The 17,247-nt window shown below is 49.9% G+C and overlaps 7 protein-coding genes across 7 annotated transcripts; 4 read left to right on the forward strand and 3 right to left on the reverse strand.

Moving 5' to 3' along the window:
• Positions 1–63: 63 nt before the first annotated feature.
• On the forward strand, positions 64–2,617 carry N7498_010465 (cysteine--tRNA ligase; the record flags this gene model as incomplete). The annotated part of the gene is made up of 2 exons (XM_058457521.1): positions 64–449; positions 512–2,617. Exons 1-2 carry the CDS (start codon positions 78–80, stop codon positions 2,615–2,617), a joined length of 2,478 nt encoding a protein of 825 aa, XP_058304420.1. The 5' UTR covers positions 64–77.
• Positions 2,618–4,989: 2,372 nt separating this feature from the next.
• N7498_010466 (MFS transporter) lies at positions 4,990–6,757 on the reverse strand (the record flags this gene model as incomplete). The annotated part of the gene is made up of 5 exons (XM_058457522.1): positions 4,990–5,327; positions 5,376–5,630; positions 5,692–5,809; positions 5,866–6,267; positions 6,320–6,757. 5 exons carry the CDS (start codon positions 6,755–6,757, stop codon positions 4,990–4,992), a joined length of 1,551 nt encoding a protein of 516 aa, XP_058304421.1.
• A 917-nt stretch (positions 6,758–7,674) lies between these two features.
• N7498_010467 (cytochrome P450) lies at positions 7,675–9,067 on the forward strand (the record flags this gene model as incomplete). The annotated part of the gene is made up of 5 exons (XM_058457523.1): positions 7,675–7,719; positions 7,772–7,963; positions 8,023–8,138; positions 8,191–8,862; positions 8,914–9,067. The coding sequence occupies 5 exons, from the start codon at positions 7,675–7,677 to the stop codon at positions 9,065–9,067; spliced, it is 1,179 nt and encodes a 392-aa protein (XP_058304422.1).
• A 283-nt stretch (positions 9,068–9,350) lies between these two features.
• On the reverse strand, positions 9,351–11,330 carry N7498_010468 (fungal specific transcription factor domain-containing protein; the record flags this gene model as incomplete). Its single annotated transcript, XM_058457524.1, has 2 exons — positions 9,351–11,090; positions 11,148–11,330. 2 exons carry the CDS (start codon positions 11,328–11,330, stop codon positions 9,351–9,353), a joined length of 1,923 nt encoding a protein of 640 aa, XP_058304423.1.
• Positions 11,331–12,189: 859 nt separating this feature from the next.
• N7498_010469 (Mpv17/PMP22 family protein) lies at positions 12,190–12,826 on the forward strand (the record flags this gene model as incomplete). The annotated part of the gene is made up of 3 exons (XM_058457525.1): positions 12,190–12,218; positions 12,286–12,393; positions 12,451–12,826. The coding sequence occupies 3 exons, from the start codon at positions 12,190–12,192 to the stop codon at positions 12,824–12,826; spliced, it is 513 nt and encodes a 170-aa protein (XP_058304424.1).
• Positions 12,827–13,277: 451 nt separating this feature from the next.
• N7498_010470 (FAD-dependent oxidoreductase) lies at positions 13,278–14,681 on the forward strand (the record flags this gene model as incomplete). Its single annotated transcript, XM_058457526.1, has 3 exons — positions 13,278–13,380; positions 13,442–13,479; positions 13,530–14,681. 3 exons carry the CDS (start codon positions 13,278–13,280, stop codon positions 14,679–14,681), a joined length of 1,293 nt encoding a protein of 430 aa, XP_058304425.1.
• Positions 14,682–15,036: 355 nt separating this feature from the next.
• On the reverse strand, positions 15,037–16,581 carry N7498_010471 (FAD-dependent oxidoreductase; the record flags this gene model as incomplete). Its single annotated transcript, XM_058457527.1, has 4 exons — positions 15,037–15,489; positions 15,542–15,912; positions 15,967–16,223; positions 16,271–16,581. The coding sequence occupies 4 exons, from the start codon at positions 16,579–16,581 to the stop codon at positions 15,037–15,039; spliced, it is 1,392 nt and encodes a 463-aa protein (XP_058304426.1).
• Positions 16,582–17,247: the final 666 nt, after the last annotated feature.

Consider the following 17,247-nt stretch of genomic DNA (forward strand, 5'->3'; position numbering starts at 1 on the left):
CAGGACGCAAGGGCCAATCACAGGCGCAAATGCGATGAGTCGACGCTGTTTCCAAAGCAAAGTGCCCCTCCGACTTTATGCCCCTCCTTCCCCGTTCGTTTGCTCGGCCTAAACAGCTTCGGTTTTGGTCTGTCTCTGTTCTGTCCGTCTCTAGACCCATGTCTACTCGCCAACAACCGGCATGGCGGCAGCCTCCCTCGCATGAGGGAGTGCAACTGCCGCCCTTGAAGGTGTACAACTCCTTGACCAAGTCCAAATCGCCTTTCATTCCTGTCGATCCCAAGGGCAAGAAGGTTACCTGGTACGCCTGCGGTCCGACCGTTTATGACGATGCGCATTTGGGCCACGCCCGCAACTATGTCAGCACCGACATCATTCGGCGCATTATGCGCGACTACTTTAAGTTCGATCTCGATTTCGTGATGAACGTTACGGATATCGATGATAAGGTACTTGGCTTCTTCTGCATTGCTCATTTGTAAATGAAAGGAATGACTCACCAATCATATAGATTATCCTGCGCGCGAGACAACAACATCTCTTCAATGAGTTCGCCGCCGTGAACCCCGTTGTCACCGCGGAAGTGATCGATACCACGAAGAAAGCCTACAAAGCATACCTCAAGAAGAACCTCTCCTTGTTGGATCCCGAGTTGCCGCCATCACAATACCAAGATACCGTGGCGAAAACATATGCGACGGTTCTCAATGGTGGCGCTCTCCCGGGCAATGAGAAGGCGGGTGATGACGAGGCCAAGGTCAAGATGCACATCAAGACCGCCACTTCGGCTGCGAAGGTTCTGGCGGAAGCTGAGCGCGTTAACAGCGCAACCGATCCTGCAGTGTTCGCCGAGTCCTTCTACACGAATGCGCAGGATGTCCTCCTGCCGTATCTGGATGCTCTGAAGGGTACCTCCATTGATGCCGATGACCACAGTATTTTCACCAAGCTTACCCGAAAGTATGAGGAGCGGTTTTTGAATGATATGCGGGACCTGAACGTACTCGACCCCGATGATTTGATGCGCGTGACGGATCACGGTCCGGAGATCGCCGATTACGTGGACCGTATTGTTAAAAACAACTTTGGTTACACCACCCAGGATGGATCGGTATACTTCGACATCGAATCCTTCGAGGCGGCGGGGCACCCTTATGCGCGCCTCGAGCCATGGAGCCGTTCGGACAACAAACTCGCTGCGGAGGGAGAAGGCTCCCTCACCAGCAAAACTACAGAGAAGCGGAGCGCCTCCGACTTCGTTCTTTGGAAGGCTTCCAAGCCGGGTGAGCCCAGCTGGCCCAGCCCTTGGGGCAAGGGACGGCCTGGCTGGCATATCGAGTGTAGTACCCTTCATGGTATTCGGCTCGGCCAACACATTGATATCCACTCCGGCGGTATCGACCTTGCTTTCCCCCACCACGATAACGAACTGGCTCAAAGTGAGGCTTATTTCAATAGCCACAACCATGATCAAGTTATCAATTACTTTTTGCACATGGGCCATCTGTCAATCCAGGGTTCCAAAATGTCAAAGTCTTTGAAGAACTTCACAACTATCCGCGAGGCCCTCGACCGCAAGGACTGGAACCCGCGAAGCCTGCGCATCGTCTTCCTTCTGGGTGGCTGGAAGGATGGTGTTGAGATCACTGACGATCTTGTGAATACCGGAAACTCCTGGGAAGACAAGGTAAACAACTTCTTCCTCAAGGTGAAGGATCCCGCCGCTCTCCAGGGCTCTGGCACCGACACTACATTTGCTACCGATTTGGAGGCGGCCAAGACTGCGGTATATAACCAGCTCTGCGACTCCTTCAACACACCAGCTGCCTTGCAGTCCATTTCCGAGCTTATTACGAAGTACAACACCGCCGATAAGGCCACTTTGAACCCCAAGGATGTCAAGGCTGCTGCTCTCTGGGTGACTTCCATCGTTAACATCTTCGGTCTTAATGGAACTGCCACTGCCGATAGCACTGAGATTGGTTGGTCTGGTATTGATGTCCCCGAGGAGGCCAAGCCATTCCTGTTCCCGCTTTCTACGATGCGCGACACTCTCCGACAAGCTGCCCGCTCAAAGGAGGGCATCTCTCCCAGCCAAATCGAGGAAGCAATCAAACAGCAGCCCGCCCCCAAGGATGCTTCCGGCTCCGCTAAGCCTTATGCCGAAGTCCTGTCGAACTTCCGGGCCAAGGTTTCTTCCCTGCAGTCATCCGACTCCGTCGGCAAGGATATCCTCACCCTCTGTGACCGCGTCCGAGACATCGACCTGTTCGAGTTGGGTGTCTACCTCGAGGACCGTGACAATCTCCCCGCTCTCGTCCGGCCAGTTACCCAAGACATGATCCAGGCACGGGAAGAAAAGGAGGCTCGCGCCCGCCAGAAGCAGGCCGAGAAACTGAAGCGTGAACAGGAGGCTCTCAAACAGCTGGAGAAGGGCAAGCTGAGTCACCTCGAGATGTTCCGTACAAATGAGTACAGCGCCTGGGACGATGAGGGTCTGCCTACCCGCGATTCGAAGGGCGAAGAGATCACCAAGAGCCGGGCGAAGAAGCTCCGCAAGGATTGGGAGCGACAGAAGAAGGCACACGAGGCGTGGGTGGCTGCGCAGGCCAAATAGATGCTGTCGTCAAAAACATGAAAGTATAGTTTATCCAGCGGATATCGCGGGTGGTTTTCCATGCATCTATCGTCGGGCGTTCAGGTGTGCTGTAGACCAACAGACATTGATTTTACCGGTTGAATATAAACTAAATGGTTCCAGGTCCCTCCTACTGTATATATAGCTCTGGATCTTTGAACTGCGGCCCCGTTTCCTAAAGAAATAACTGAAATAAACTTCGTGTTCGCAAGCGGCTCATAGATTGTCGGAACGAACAGCCTATGGAGGCCGGATTATTGGATGATCCGATGTAATTATTTCTTATGTAATCATAAACCCCCATAACGTAATTCACAAGCGAGTGGCTCACACAAGCGAGTGGCCCACCAATCTCATCACCATTTTTCAAAGGCGAATATATCAACCGGATCGCATTAATTAATCCTAATCTATCGCTTATTACATTGATTGATCTTATGCCCAATCGTTCCGCATCCACTACACCTTGGTGGAGCCCTCCTGCGTGGCTGATCCTGCTGACTAGGTAAATCGCCCTGCTCATGCGATACTACCTCATTAGCTTCTACTGGCTGAATTAGCTGCTGAGCTAGCTGTAGGCCCTCTTCGATTGATAGGCCCTCTTCGTGTGCAATCTGCCTAGTCGATCGAGTGCGCTTTTGACGTTTCTTTTCATTCGCTGCGCGTAGATCGGCGTTCTCCTTCGCAAGGAGCGCAGCGCTATGCATCGTTATTGCGCATCCTTTGATAATTTGATTTATCATAGTTTTCGATGGGGTAGGAGGGCTTTTCGATAGTTGCTTATGTAGCTCTTCAAGCATAGAAGCTTGCTTTTCTAGCTGAAACACTGTTCTAGGCGTTTTCGGTGTGAATTAGCTAGATCTGCTGCTTGGTCGGCTTGATGGTGGTGAAGGCGTTCGAAGCGATATATTAAGCTTAGAAAGCACTCTTTCGGCACTAACTGGTACGATACCAGTAGCTGCAAAGCTGCTTTGAATAATATGCGGCTGGAAAGCTTCTAGCCGTGCGCGAGGATAATCTGCTAGAAAATCAAGCTTGTCGATATGATTATAGCCTGTTCGGACTAAATCGCTCACGAAGCGACCGTACGCACGCTTAAGCACTGCAAAGCACCCAACATCAAGCGGTTGAAGTAAGTGAGACGAATGTGAAGGCATACACAGTGGTATAATATCATTTTCGGCACAGATTCGATCGAATTGAGGTGTAAGATGGCTACCGTGCCCGTCAAGGATCAATAGGCGAAATCGTCCTCGTACACGCGAATTAGTGTACGGAATGAAGATCTTTTGGAGCCAGCGAAGGCCGATTTCATCGGTAGTCCAGCCATTATTCGATACTTCGATTCGCCAATCCCTAGGGAGATTTGATTCAAACCAACCAGCGATATAAACCTGGCCTTTGAATATAATACAGGGCGGCAGCGAATAGCCGTCAGCGCATATCGTTTCGATCGCAGTGACCCATTGGCGATTTCCTGGCTGTAGAAGTGATCGCCGACTGTAGTATTCTGCTCGTGTAACCACTTTCTGCGCTGATATAAGGCCCATTGCGAATCCAGTCTCATCAAAATTGTAGATATCCTCCGGTTGGATACCGTTCTCATCAATCGCGCGTTGTACCATCAAAAACCACTCTTTTATAGCCTTTGGATCCTCGTTAAGGGCGCGCTGGTAGTCATATCGCCTAGAGAAGCGTGTTCGAAGCTCATCACGTCGTTTAACAAAATTAGATACCCAATTAATGCCAACGGTCGGCGGAGGGGTGATTCCACGCGCTGCAAGAAGAATATCGGCCATTTCTCGTACAGTAGCACGTCTAGGCGCTGCACCACGCGTATCCATAGAGAATATCCATTGGACAAGCGAATCCTCTTCCAATTGAGTCAATTTATGCGAATTTGGGCGTGTATCGACGCGTGACATTGTGCCTTTTGCCCGCCGCGATAGCGTTCTAGCGGGGATATCGTATAGCTTCGCTGCTGCGCGCAACGATTCAACGCGGCCGCTTTTAACATCGGAAAGGGCTAATAAGATTCTGCCCTCCTGATTGGTCGATTTCTGCGAAGATTCAGTGCGAATTGGTGGCATTGTAGCTAGTTGAATTGAGGTAGGTGGTTTGAGTGAGCGATTTTGGATGGGGTGGGCCACTCGCTTGTGTGAGCCACTCGCTTGTGAATTACGTTAAATTGCCAGATTCAGGGGTATAGCAATACAGAGAGTTCCGTTTACCGCTGATTGGCCCTTATATTACGTGCTCTGACAACCAGGCACTAGCCTGTTACAGTTTATTAACCATCTCTAACTAGGCAAAAGTCTTCGAGCAAGAAGCAAATCCTAAACACTCGAACACTAAACAGTGTGCTTGCTCCACTCGCCCTGAGCACGGATTCGTTTTCCCCAGAAAAAGAACAAAAATGGAACGGGAATCAAGACTGCTGCAATGCAACCGAATATAGTCGTGCCCCAATCAACGCCGAGATTATGGTACATAGGGATAATAAATAACGGAAACGCACCAGCCATCATAGATCGAAGGAATGTATTGGCGGCCACCGCACTAGCACTGAAGCGAGTGAACGTATCGACTAGGTAGTTGAGAGCTGACTGGAAGATGGTTGTGAATCCGAAGCCAGTCAATGCGATACCAATGATAGAGGGCCAGTAGTTGATTTTAGGAGAAGAAGTCCCTACCAAAATCATTAGCTTTGCTATTCAGTAGTAAGGATTATACTTACATCCGAAGATAAAGAGACCGGCTGTAAAGGCAAATCCACCTAGCATCATTGGCGGTAATCGTGCCTCAGGGACTGGCTTATTGTTGTTGGCTTTGAATTGGTTGAAATAGTACTTATTGTTATAGATGTTCACTCCCGCGGCGAAGAAGATGCCGACTAGGAGAGAAATGAACGGTAGGTTGCTGACCACTGGAGCCCAGCCACGGATTTCCCGATACTCAATGGAGAAGCTCTCAAGGTTGGCGTAGAGAATGCCTAGCATATATCACTATGTCAGCGTCAAAGGACTGATATAGTGTCTCTGGATCATGCTTACCGTAGACGAAAGAGGCATAAATGCTCATGAGTAGACATATAGGCGTTCCTAGCATTTGGAAAGGACGGGTGAGATATTTCTGCGATAGTTCCGATAATGAAACGTCCCATTCCTCTTGCTACAATAGATTAGAAAGATTATTCTAACCATTTTGTGGAGAGGGGCAGACTTTACCTTCGCATGCAAAGCCCAGTTCTTGCCTTCTAGCCGCAACCGACGAGCTTTATAGGCAAGCAGCACTGGAGCATAGCTCTCATCTAGAAGAAAGACATCCAGAACCACCTGAGCCATCATAATAATGCCCGTTAGGTACTCAGTCCAGCGCCAGCCTAAATAGCTGGAAGCCAGAGCACCGCCAATGATTGGTCCAAGTGTTGGTCCGCCAACAATGGTGATGGCATATCCCACAATAGCGATTCCGCGCTGCTGAGGCGGCCAGATGTCGGCCATAACTCCTCCCGTATTGGTAACTGGTGCGCTGCCAAATAGACCGGCGAAGAATCGGGTAATAAGGAGGGTTTGAATGTCTTTGGCTGTTGCTGATCCAAAGGAGAAGATGGCGGCGATAAAGAATGGCTGAAACAGTCAGCGTAAGAGTATCCAAATTGATTATAAAGATGAGGCGCACCAGTATGACCACCCATTTCCGACCATACACCTCGCTCAGGGGCGCCCAGACCAACGGGCCTAGACCAAAGCCGAAGACAATTAGACTGACGCCAGATGCTGACACTTCGGTGCTGACTTTGAAGTCCGCGGCTACCTGCTCAAGTCCCGCCGAATAGATGGCCGATGCAAAAGTGATCCAGCAGGTTGTGAGACCATACAGAATGGTCGTGATGACCTTCTTGCGGAACGGCCAGTTCAATGGCCGGTAGGAGTCATCGTTGCCGTCAAAGTCGACAAGCACGGTCGGCGGCGTTGCATCGTAAAGAAGCGGATGAGTAAGTCGCTTGCTTTCTAGTGTTGACTGGCTTTCTAATCTCTTTTGGGCCTCAAGCAGTGCCTCGTTGGTATTCGTAGTGTTTGCACCTGCGAGTTGCTGCTCCTGTTGTGGCTTGGACATGGTGAAACGCTAGGGAAAGGGTCCGTCGGTCACTAGTCAAATCGAAGGTATTTCACACAGAATGGTGTATAAATCTGGCCAACCCAGCTCATTAAGAGATTACCAGAAGACTAAGCACAGTCATGTCAAACAGGGGCTCTACAACGGGGATCCCTTATGCGATGGCACCTCGGCCCTACAAATGGCCGGTAGATTAGCAAGTACCGCGTCTCATTGCCTACAAAATGGGAAGACTGTGGGTCACAGCTACTCATGGCTTTGTTGCCGCGCCCCTCTGAGGCTATAGTTTAGGGTGTCGGTTAAGCTTATGCGCGTGCAAGCCCGAGCGATGCCGAACTGCGATCGGAGTCCGAAGGACCGACTGTATTTTCAGTACCGGGTTGAAATACATCACCGACTCGGATCGAAGCGTGGAAAATAGTGTGGACTAATAAGACGAGCTAGGCTTCTGTAAATAATCCCAGTCCGTTTGTATCTTTATTGACTTTTTTTTTAATTCCGTTAACGGGTTGGATTCTAAATGGAATCAATAGTTCCCTTGAAAGCGGCATTCTGCCTCCTATGTAGCCCTTTCATCCCAATCGCTATCCTAACAGTAAGTTGCGATACGATCGATAATTCTAAATAACGGCAGACCAGAGCCAAATGGCTCAAATTTTTTTTTCTAGATTTTGGCAGCACCGGTTCTTCGTTGTATCTACAATGTCTATTTCCATCCGCTGCGCACATACCCAGGACCCAAAGTATGCGCAGCGACTCAACTCGTCTGGACCTACTACCGACTGACAGGCCAGTTGGTCTGGAAAAGTATCGAGCTCCACGAAAAATATGGCACAGTCGTGCGGGTCGCCCCGGGGCACCTATCCTATATCACAGAAACGGCATGGAAGTCGATCTATGGCTTGCGCGCTGTGGAGATGGAGAAAAATTGCCAAGCAGGTTTCAGTCGACCTGGTATCCCGGTACGGTTTTAACACTAGAGCCGAAAAATATGCAAGCTGACTGTGATTATAGAACGTGCATGCCATTCTGAGCGCTGATAAAGCCAATCACTCGCGACTGCGGCGGATCCTGGCGCCAGCGCTCTCAGAAAAATCCATCAAGGAGCATGATAGCACTGTCGTAAAGTATGTGGATCTTCTGGTTCAAAAATTGCAAGGACGCTATGGTCCAGCTCCAATTGATCTCAATAAATATTTTGAGTGGGTAAGTAAAGGTGTTGTCGATGAAATTGAGAACGCCTTGACTGACAAATACAATGGCAGACCACGATGGACCTCATTGGCGATCTCATATGCGGTCAGCCAGAAGGAGCTCTGGATAAGGAGAACGGTGGTCGATGGCTGGATATTCTAACAAACTCCATCCAATCTCAGGTCTGGTATGACACCGCATAGCAAAAGGTAATTGTGCGAGGAGCTAATGACAAGCAGGATCCAGGCGCTGGAGACATACAACCTAGTCAAATGGCGAACATACCTCCTCCCCAAAGCCCGTGTCATGGCCGCATTCGAGAACTTCAAGATCATCGACGCCAAGATCGAGAAGCGTCTGGCTACCAAGACGGATCGCCGTGATATCCTGAGTTACATGCTTAGCGAAAAGGACCGCATGTCGCCCGTGGAGATGCGTCTCAACTCTGCCACCATCATTGGTGCTGGAACGGGCACGACTGCGACCTGGCTGTCAACCACTTTCCACTCCCTGACAACCAACTCAGAGGCCTATCAAAAATTGGCGGATGAGGTGCGCCGGGAATTTGCGTCCGATGCTGAGATCACATCCGATCGCGTCGCCAGAATGCCATACCTAGGGGCGGTTATGCAAGAATCGCTTCGTATTCACTGCCCATCACCCTCGTCGACGGGTCGCTTTGTGCCAGCCGGTGGCGAAAAGATCGATGGGCGATTTGTGCCAGAGGGTACGACTGTGGGAGTGCATCAACATGCGGCTTATCACTCAAGATCGAACTTCCATCGCCCCGATGATTTCTGCCCGGAGAGATGGCTACCGGAGGCCCGGGAGAGCAACTCTCCTTTTGCTGGGGACCGACTAGGTGTAGTAAATCCGTTCAGTTACGGGCCCAGGACATGTTTGGGTGTCAAGTGAGCGACGAAAAAAAGATTAAGCAAGAAGCATGCTAACAAGTCGGACAGGTTGACTACCGCCGAGACCCGCATTATACTAGCCAAGATTTTCTGGCATTTTGACATTGAGCTCTTGCCTGAGTCGCGGGACTGGCAGAGTTCTCAGAAGGGGACAGTGGCTTGGCATCGGACGCCTCTCATGTGTCGAATTAAGCGGCGATAAACCATTTATGCTTCGAGTCGTTGGTTCCGTTGACCAAACGATCATTATTGGAGGGAGATTGCATATCACAAGGCGGCTAGCCCGTTTTCGCCGTCCATAAGTTGCCATCAATATACTAGAAGCAATTCAAGACGCCTCGCGAAGATTATAGACATCGAGATTAGCAAGTAGCAACTAGACTTGTGCGAGAAACCTGCAAATCTGATTCATATCTCGTGTGGCGATCGTAGCTTTGACATTGTCTATTGTTTATCAGACCATTTTACACCAATTCCCAATCGGTCTAGAGACCAAAACCATTGATTCCAAGATTGATATCATCAGGGTTCAGGATCCAGTTCGTCATGGTTTGGTCGACGTCGGGAACATCTGAAGGGACGATAGTCGAGCCAAAGAAGTCCTGTTTGGGGAACATATCGAAAAATGGATCCAAAGGCTCGCCAGAAAGAACACCATTCCAGCCATTGACGCTAGGGGTCGCACCCCTTGTCATCTCTGAGGCCATAGCAGAGCTCTCTATTACGGCGGGCCCCCTGGGTGAGGGAGTCGAGAATGAGGGAAATTCTGTCGGCATCCCTGCTACTCTCCAATGCCTTTTGGGACTATGGTTGTTAGTCCTCTGCATCTCTCGCACATACTGCGCCTTGGCCATTAATCGTTTGATAGGCCGCCAAAGATTGCCTTTGTGTTCTTTCATCATCCACCGACTATAGACTGTCTGCGAATATTCCCAGGCGCTATCACAGTCTGCGGATGGCGGGCGTGCGCAAATTTCGGAAAGGGCAAAAGCAACAGCGTGCCATTGAATGTGGGTCTTAGAGTGCCATTGCCACTGAGCGATGTCCGGGCTAGTGAGCAGGATGTTCGACAGCTCAAGCACCTTGATCGATGTGAGGAATAGTCGGTCTCGGAGACTGGTGGGAAAGCTCGCTCCATTATCCTTATGAATGAGCGGGTAGTATACCACTAGCCAGGTCCGTGCGATAATGAGACGCGCCACAGTCACACAGACATGAAAGAATGGGGTCGTGGGATCGCAATGTTTGAGATAGCGGTCCTCTAACCGCTGCTGGAGGTCTTTGGCCAAAGCTGCGCTATCTGGAAGAGCAAGGCCATCGGCAGGCTGGCCTGGCCGCCGCATACTTGGTGGTACGTAGCCTGTTTTCCACACAACACGCATCACCTCACAACGAATAAGGCAGAATGTCATCTCAGTCGCTTCCTCGCGCTCGGTAGGTGGCTTGGTCATCTCAGCTGTCAAGTCGCTGTCATTGATATTCAACGGCATTTGGGTATCGAACATAGACTCGTGGACGATTGGCTCACACCCATGATATTCGGAAGACCGGATATCTAGTAGACAAATATGCCACCACAGGCGCCGCCGAAGCTCTATCTCTAGAGGTCGTAGACCAAAAGCGGCCCCATCACGGTGCAAGCCCATGGCCTGGGCGATATGGAAGATGAGCGCTGTCAGAGACCAGGCCGTACGCGAGGCGTCTTCGTTGCGCAGGGCTGACACGAATAGAACTACTGCCTGCAGTAGCACAATACTTTGGGTATTTAATAGGTCAGCACGAGCCATAGCTTGCTGTACAGCGAACTGATAGTGCTTGAGTGCAGTCGCCCGCGAAAGACCCAATACGGGCTCGCATTGCTGTGGTTCCATGCTGATCACGGTAGAATAGTAGATCGCAAAGAGCAAAGCCTCAGTGTTGCGGTCCAATAACTCTAGTGAGGCTACAGCGTCCCAATAAGAGCGAATCATTGTCGGCATATGGAAAATATGTACCAGCGGCGCCACATTTTCTTTGAAGATCTCAAGCAAAGCCACCGACTGGGACAGCGGCGGATGATACGGGCGCAAGGACTGCGCTAGCGCCTGAAAACCCATAATCGCGGCGTTGGATCCTAAAGATGCTGCGGAATCTGCTATAGATCCCTCCGTTGAGAGCTCGAAATCGTCGTCCCTCTCGTCAGCTTCCGAGGCTGGCTCATACAGTAAGTCGCGCAACTCTTCAATCTACATAAGCTATAGAGTTAATGTATCATGCTCCTAGCACGTTCAAAAACTACATACCTCGTCGCCAAGACTTGCCCACAAAATATTGCTCACATAACAACTGCGCGTGTCATCGATGACAAGGCGGCCAAATTGTTGCTCCACTTGGCTCGACGTATCCTCCGAGTTCGACATAGAAGTAGTCGTGATCTCCGAAGGTGCTACTATTTCTGGTACTTGGCCCTTCTTAACCTGTTTCATGAGCGCCTCAAGACGCGACAATCGATCAAGCACGCGTACATCCAAGGCCCGCCGAGGTCGCTTCGGAGCTCGGCCTGGCCCAGGCGGATAGGTGCAATCGGTGCCAGCACGTAGACAGCTTGCACACGGTTGCTGGCGATTGCATTTCACTTTGCGAGATCGACAGAAAGTACAACTTCGGATGTGTAAGGACGGCGTCCCTGCTGAGCCAGAATCAGATGTTGTCTTGGACGCACTGCTTGCGCCGCTATTGGGAGCCGGAGAGGGCAGATGAGTGGGTAGTACAGGCGATGTTGAATCCATTGGAAAGTCTCGGGGGTGCAACTCGAGGAATAGCGATTATCTAGAGTGGTTAGAGAGAGGGGAAAGGAAGGCGTCCGTAGTGGAGACCGCAGCTAACAATGGATGTCAGGCTAAGCGTAATTTTTAGTGGCTTTTGCGAAACGGGTGGGCCTCGGCCACGGATAAGCTTATGCGGGGCCGACGTCGGGAAATGGCCGATTAGAAATAGTGTAGGCCAAAGTCCGTCGATCTCCGAGCCCCAAGTGTTTATCTCTTATATGTGCAATTTCAAATCTCCGCACTGGATCATTCGATTTTTTTTCTCTATGCACTCGTTACCTATACTTAGACCGGGGTTGCGGTACCCATCAGCCGCCCTGGTACGCAGCAATCGAAATCTAAGTCGGCCCTACTCGGCTTCACGATCTTGGCGTTCCGCAAATTCGCCTTCGTCAGATACTACCACTTTATCATCGGCTTCAGCTTCGATTCGTGGATTTCTGGAGCGCAGTGCGATTGGGAAACTCGCTAGGGCTTACTCCCGAATCCAAGCCAAAAGACCTTATGCCACACAAATATGCAGCTCAGTAGTGGTGTGGTTATGTGGTGACTTAAGTGCTCAACTATTGTTTCCGTTAGAGCACAGTAGTCATAGAGAAAAATATGATTATAGGTCTAAAAAAGTCCATTCGGAGCCTACTGGCTCGCAAGGCTACGACCCAAGACGCACCCTACGACATTTAACTGTGGGCATAATAGCTAGCATTCCATCCTACGAATGGTGAGTAAAAATATCCTTTGTGCATTTTTATTTCCAACAAGATGCTAACGATCTTAGGTTTATGTTCCTCCATCGCCATTTCAACTTCACGTCGAAGATTGCATCACTTATCACCAAGGTCATTGTCCAACAAGCGGTCTATACGCCTGTCTTCAACGCCTACTTTTTCACTATGCAATCACTACTTTCCGGAGCCTCGCTAGGGGAAACTCTAGTGCGACTGCAACTTGCACTGCCTACGAGCATCGTCGATAGTGTTAAGGTGTGGTCTGGGGTTGCTTTTGTCAGCTTTCTGTGGGTTCCACCTCAGTTCCGCAGTGTGTTCTCTGGGTGCGTGGCCGTAGGCTGGCAGACTTATCTGAGCTGGATGAACCAGAATGTGGCGAGTGTGGCGCACCAAACAGCCGAGATTCACGGCAAGATTGAGACATAGATAGGCATCAAGTTATCGCCTAGAGGCGTTGGACTGCTTTGTTTTATAATGACGTCTTATTATACTAGAAAAACAGAATGATATATCTGTCTATAGAAGGAATATATCTAATAATAAGCAGACCTTTCAATTTCGCACGGTCTCACTCATATGGGACTCAATCATGTATATCATTCACAAAAACTGCCCATAAAACAATCCTGTAATGCTCACATATAGTTATTCTATGCGTTATTGTTGCTTAGCAGACTAATGTTTATTTTTGGGGGCAAGGAATCGGTTCTCGCATAATGCGGGACTGCCGGGGTCTTTTCGGCCTTCCGGCGGCCGGAATCGGACTCGGCATCGGCTATCGATGCTCCGGGGGTATATTTGAGATGGGACGAGCTTTTAAACTAGAGCTAAGTAATCCAAGTTACTTTCAAGAATCACAAAGAACAAAACAGAAACCATGATCAACCGCACTTCGAACGAAACGCCCAATGCATCTGGCAACGGATCTATGAATCCAGCTGCTATGAAGGGCAAGAGAAAGGTTCTGATCATTGGTGCTGGTGAGTTCTTATTCTCAGCGTATATCTCATCTCAAAAGAAATTCTAAAGCCAGAAATATAGGCTCGACGGGTCTCGCACTGGCTCAAGGCCTGAAAAAGGTACCAGATCCAAACCTGTGCTGAAATTGAGACAACTCACGATTTTATAGGCTGGCATCAATTTCAAAATTTTTGAGAAAGAAGAAAGCCCCATCCGCAAGCGCAACTGGAGTATGGGACTGCACTGGGGCCTTGAACCCCTGGAGTATCTAATGTCGGCGGAGATCTTGAAGCAGATCGAGCAGACACAAGTTGATCCCCATGTTGCAACTAAGGATACTGATCGACTGCCAATGTACAATGGCCAGACGGGGGAACTCATCACTGAGATCAAGTCCCACAAATTCTATCGTCTCCGCCGCGACAAGTTCCGGGCAATGCTCCTGCAGGGTATTGATGTCCAGTGGGGCAAATCTGTCTGTGACATTGTCTACTCTCCTGGTGGAGAGCGTGTGTCGGTCAAATTTGAGGATGGCACGGAGGAACTAGGCGCCCTTGTGATTGCCACTGATGGCCCACATTCGACGGTGCGCTCGCTCCTTGTCGGGGAAGAGGCCGCCAAGGTGACGCCGATTGATTATGCGTCGACCATGTGTTTCACCCGTCACACGCGTGAACATGCTCTCTTTCTTCGTGCCCAGCCCCATCATCCCCTGTACCAGGTGGCCCCTCACCCCAACGGCTACTGTGCGTGGCTGAGTCTTCACGACGGAGACGATAGCGAGCACCCAGAGAACTGGATATTCTTCCATTACATTTCTTTTCCGGAGCCCCGCGATGAGGTCAATAACCGAACGATGCGAGAGCACGTCCTGCATCAAAAGGAACTAGCCCGTCAATTCGTTGACCCTTGGCGCAGCGTCTTCGAGTGGATGCCCGAAGACAGCGAGGTATGGTATTCCAAGCTGCGCAATTGGGACCCGAGTTTGCCAGAGCACAAGTGGGACAATCGCCAGGGTCGTGTTACCTTGGCAGGAGATGCTGCGCATCCTATGACCTTCCAGCGGGGTCAGGGTCTCAACCATGCTATCCAGGACGCCTATCGAGTATGCAAGGCCATCAAGTCGTTCTGGAATGAGGGTGACTTCATCATCGAACAGCGTTCTGCGGCACTGCAGGGCTATGAGGATGAGATGATTCCGCGAGCGGAAGAAGAAGTGCGCTTAAGTGAGGAGAACAGCATTAAAGTGCACGAGTGGTCCAAGGTGATGCAGAGTCCGTCTCTGAGGAAGGGAATGCAGGTGGACAAGAAGGATTGCTAAATAATACGGTCTTTTTCTATGGGGGGTTATTCTTGAAACGGTCCACATGAGATTGCTTCTCTTTGTTTTTCAAGTTTAGTATAGCTTTCTGTATCAAAGGCTCATCATCCCCACCTAACTCCCTAAGAATCTGTCAGAACTTGTGCTTCAAAAGTGGGGACAAGCATCGAGGTAAATCCAAATGCCATTCTTTACCCACATAGGCAATTGATAGTAGCAAGATATCTAACAAAGTAAGTCGAGAGGTGCCCGAAGGGGGCCTTCTCATATGCGGGATTTAAATATTTTGCACAAAGGGGGCGACTCGACAGGTTTATTTCTAATCTCTCCAGAAGCTATAATATTTCTGGAAGACTCAAGCCTGTGTCTGGTTCCCAAACAATCCGGAGTTCGACACCTTTAGCTGTCCATTTTGTCGCGCCCGAAACCGTTCCTGGAACTGCTCTACTGCTTGGTGAAAGAATTCACCTCGGGGTGACAGTGGCACTCCAGCCAGCACCGGAGAGTCTGAAAAGCCCATAAAACCGCGGAACAGCCAGTCATCATCTGTCAGGGAGGGCAACTCCTGGCGCACGGCGGCTACAGGGCCATCGTGTCCCAGCTGAGCTCTGCAGGTAATACCTGCCCTTTGCACGATCATGCCAGTACGAGGCTTCCGGCGCTCAGCATATCGTCCAAAGGCATCGTGAAAGATATTCGAGGATAGGATTTCTTCTTCAGGTTTATTCCAAACGCCCTGAAGCTCATTGAGTAAGACAGTGGCTGACTCGATGGCTTGGTTGGCTCCCATCGCTGCGTTGGGAGTTGACTGGAGAAACCTGTCAGTTTTTTCACCTGGCTCAATGTAGGTCGCTTGTTACCTTGTGTGCGGCGTCGCCTACAATAACCATGCGGTGACTGTGCCATGTTGGCGCCACGCCCTCTTCCAATGATACTTTCATGGCCACTGATCGTCTTGTGTACACATCGCCAAAGCAAACGGTGGACGAGATGCGAAGATGCGCAACTGATTGACAGACAGAATCTATATCGGCTTTGGTATACCTCGGAGACTTAGAGAGCTCATAGGTCTGGCCTAGGTCCTCAAAGACAAACCAGAATATAATACCCGCTTGGCCTGTGAAGATGAGGATTGCCGCTTCGGGTCGGTAGACAGAGAAGCACTCGCCCTCGGAGATGCCATCTATAGGAGGAGAGATACCATACACGCAAGCAAATCGAACATTAATGTCTGAAAGAAAATTCAGCTTGAGTATAGTCATCACAGGTTTTGGAGAACACGTACAGTCATCTGAATGAACAGAAGGACCTGGCTGGGACCGGTCAATTTCTTCGCGAACGCGACTACGTACTCCGTCTGCTCCAATGACAATATCAGCTGTAATATAGGACCCGCCACTGAGCTTCAGAGCCACATTTTCTGTGGTCTCCTCCAGTGAGGACACACGAGTCGATGTAATAATGGCTCCATGGTTCTTCAGCTTGTTTGTCATAATCTGTAGAAGCTTGCGTCGTTCCAAGAAGAGACCGCCGTATCCGATTCTGTTCTGTTAATAACAACGAGCTTCAAAAGATAGAATAGTACTTACTGCGATGGATAGTACCCAAGAGCGTTTGTCTCGGAGATCAGCTCGCCTTCACCATCCAAATGCCGCCAGCGCTGCAGCGGTGAAGTGTGCTTCTCAATCTCATCGATAAGTCCTAGCTGATCAAAAATCCGGAGACCGTTCGGCAATAGACCAATGCTAGCGCCTTCATCCGGAGCCAAGGAATCATGAGCCTCGATAAGAACATAGTGAATAATGCCCTGTGCCTCGAGGCCCAGTGCCAATGTTAGGCCTGCGACCCCACCTCCAACGATTGCGACAGGGTAGTGTGAAGAAATGGTGCACGGCGACATTCTGATGAAGCTAGGTAACCCTTTACTCTGTAGAAACTTTGCAAAAATGATAGATTGTCATGAGTGGTGAACTTTATTGATGTGGGAGATTCGGGGTCAGTCGGATCCCAGTGCCTTTGATGACGGCGTCCTCAAGTGAAAAACGCGTTATAGACTGATCCCTTCGCTAGCACGTGTTGGCTGGACGGTCGCTTTGGGTTCCGCACCGTTAGTAGACAGCTACATAGCCTCGTCGCCACTAGATAGGCACCATCAGCTCATAAGAACTTTCATCAACCAATTAATCAAACGCAAAATATCTAACAGGGTTCCCCTCCTAGCCCCTGAATCTTTTTTAGTAAACTTATTAATCTTTGTACGGGCGACGATCCAATCAGTCAACAGCACGGATTTGGTTTATTCCAATACTTACCCTGTGGGTGGATCCCAAACCAGCCCAAGACGCACTTCTTAGATATCGTGATCTTTAAGCTGCTGAGATGGACGTGTGAAAGCAACGTGCACTTTTCCCATGTTCAATTATTGATTTATCGGACAAGAAGGAGTCAAGAAAGAAAGAACAAAAGTGGCCACTATATATTAGCGCCATATACGCTGCCATGTTAACGTCGACACCTTTCATAGTCAGTAGATGAATGAGCACGTGACGCACGTGACCCACTCGAC

Source organism: Penicillium cinerascens (assembly GCF_028974065.1).
Source record: "Penicillium cinerascens strain IBT 15544 chromosome Unknown scaffold_4_segment0_segment1, whole genome shotgun sequence".
NCBI classification, from domain to species: Eukaryota; Fungi; Ascomycota; class Eurotiomycetes; order Eurotiales; family Aspergillaceae; genus Penicillium; species Penicillium cinerascens.